Source organism: Rhynchophorus ferrugineus, unplaced genomic scaffold (genome assembly GCF_030347505.1).
Source record: "Rhynchophorus ferrugineus isolate W39M unplaced genomic scaffold, kcgeb_rfMv2 rfM5, whole genome shotgun sequence".
Classification (NCBI taxonomy): domain Eukaryota; kingdom Metazoa; phylum Arthropoda; class Insecta; order Coleoptera; family Curculionidae; genus Rhynchophorus; species Rhynchophorus ferrugineus.
Genome location: NW_027472584.1, coordinates 5483027 through 5484967, shown reverse-complemented (window position 1 = coordinate 5484967; position 1941 = coordinate 5483027). Strand labels below are relative to the sequence as shown.

Here is a 1941-nt window from a genome sequence, read left to right as displayed (position 1 = left end):
ACTGATCCAGACGTACCGGATCAAAATACAGAAAATATAATCAATGATGTAGTCAGGTACATTATTCTTAAAGCTGACGAAAATTCATTTTATACCAGATCCGAATTAAATCAAAATGTAATTCACAAAAAGGGCCAATGCGTGGATAGTGTTATACAACAAGCAATTAAGGTTCTGGAAAATGTTGGTATTATTATTGTTATATGGATGTTGTTGATATTGTTTTGCATACATTTTTAGGTATATGGTTACACACTTACTGAATATGATGATGTAAAAATGAAAAAAAATTTTTATTTTTTAATTAGTATGTTGCCTCCTGTAAATTATTCCGATGAAGAGGAAGAATGTGTTTCTAGTTATGAAACTGGTTCAAATGTACCAAATGCTGCTCACAAGATACTGACTCTATTAATTTTATCCCATATATTTATGACAAACGCGCCAGTATCAGACAGTGAGCTCTACGATACCATTCCTTTATTGTTTTTATATTGTTGATTTATTATTTCAGAATCCCTTTATAGTTTCCTGAAGTCCTTGGATATTGATGTAGAAGTTGAGCATCCATTTTTCGGTAAAGTCAAAGAATATATAAGAGAAACCTTGATAAAGAATTATTACCTTCACTGTGAGTTTGATGAGAAAACGAAAATACAAACTTTCCAATGGGGGATTCGAGCTGAAATTGAAATCTCAAAGATGAAGGTTTTACAGTTCGTGTGTGAGGTAACTATTTCAGTTGACTTATAAGCACATTGTCAGGTTATTATTGATTTACAGATGTATGGAAATAAGCAACCAAAAGACTGGCCAGAACATTACAGAGCGGCCGAGAATCAGTTCAAAGAAAGAGAAGAGCTAAAGGAAGAAACAAGGGATGAATCAAGCTAGTCACCGATACTGGTAGAACTACAATATAAAGTTTATTTGTATACAAAAATTGTATCTTCTTAACTAATACAATATAAATAAAAAGATATAGGAAAATGTTAAATCTCATTGGTCCTTACATTGCGTTGTAAGCTGGGCCGCGACCTCCTTCTGGGACCACCCAGTTATTCTGGCTGGGGTCCTTGATGTTGCACGTCTTACGGTGGATGGCCCTCTCCAGAATCGAGTGGCACAAACTCATACACACCAGCGGGACAATAACAATCTTCGAGTCCGTCGAAGATGCCTAAGTTTCGTTTGACAGGATTTTGCGAGTTTAAAGTGTTGCATAACATAATTTGTGTTATACACTATATGTACGCTTTTAGTTGACTTTAAAAGATTCCAGTTGTGTTTTGATGACATTTGGGTGATTATTTTATGAACTTTTAAACAATTCATTAATAAAAAAAACTTATTTTTGTGTAATGCTCTAATTTTTCATTAGGTACAATCCTTTTAACTAACTTTCGGCAAGGTAATAAAACCCGTGGCAAAGCTACTACTAAGCATCCTCCAGGAAAAGTGAGATTGGGGATACTGTGAAAACTGCCGGTGCCCTGGTGAGATCCTATTGCCGTCTTCGAAGTGATGCTTTATGAACGGATGGTGTTTGAACCTGCGAAGAAACGAACATTACCGCATTACCGATCTTTGGATATTCAGTACTTTTGGAATTCCTTGTACGGGCTCAGGTACAGATCGATGTAATCCAAACCCGACTGCGATCAGGGATACCTCGTCGTTAAATGATACAGAAAGGATCCTCCGTAGGTGTTCTTATCCAAGGGCCAGCCGATGGTGTGCTCCGCGCATCCGGTTTATGTTTGAATCATTCGTCGCGATATCTTTAACGCTCCCGTCATCGTTGTACAGGACTTCGGAAGGTGCATAACCCGGGCCCACTGCCTCAGCTTGCTCTCCCAACCACTGAATAACGTGTCCCAGCGGGACGATATAGTTCCCGTGATTAAACATCGGAGTTCCTGACGAAATATCATTTATTCA

General features: G+C 37.6%; 1 protein-coding gene across 1 annotated transcript; it reads left to right on the top strand.

The window, feature by feature from the left end:
- The first annotated feature begins 309 nt into the window (after positions 1-309).
- Positions 310-907, top strand: LOC143197383 (non-structural maintenance of chromosomes element 3 homolog). The gene is made up of 3 exons (XM_076405765.1): positions 310-457; positions 515-729; positions 784-907. The coding sequence occupies exons 1-3, from the start codon at positions 310-312 to the stop codon at positions 892-894; spliced, it is 474 nt and encodes a 157-aa protein (XP_076261880.1). The 3' UTR covers positions 895-907.
- Positions 908-1941: the final 1034 nt, after the last annotated feature.

What these genes read in the sequence shown, in the direction of transcription:
- LOC143197383 (XM_076405765.1), top strand. Translation starts at nt 310, where the DNA reads ATGTTGCCTCCTGTAAATTATTCCGATGAAGAGGAAGAATGTGTTTCT. An exon ending in AAACGCGCCAGTATCAGACA is followed by an intron (nt 458 to 514) that starts GTGAGCTCTACG and finishes TTATTATTTCAG; the next exon opens with AATCCCTTTATAGTTTCCTG. An exon ending in TTTTACAGTTCGTGTGTGAG is followed by an intron (nt 730 to 783) that starts GTAACTATTTCA and finishes ATTGATTTACAG; the next exon opens with ATGTATGGAAATAAGCAACC.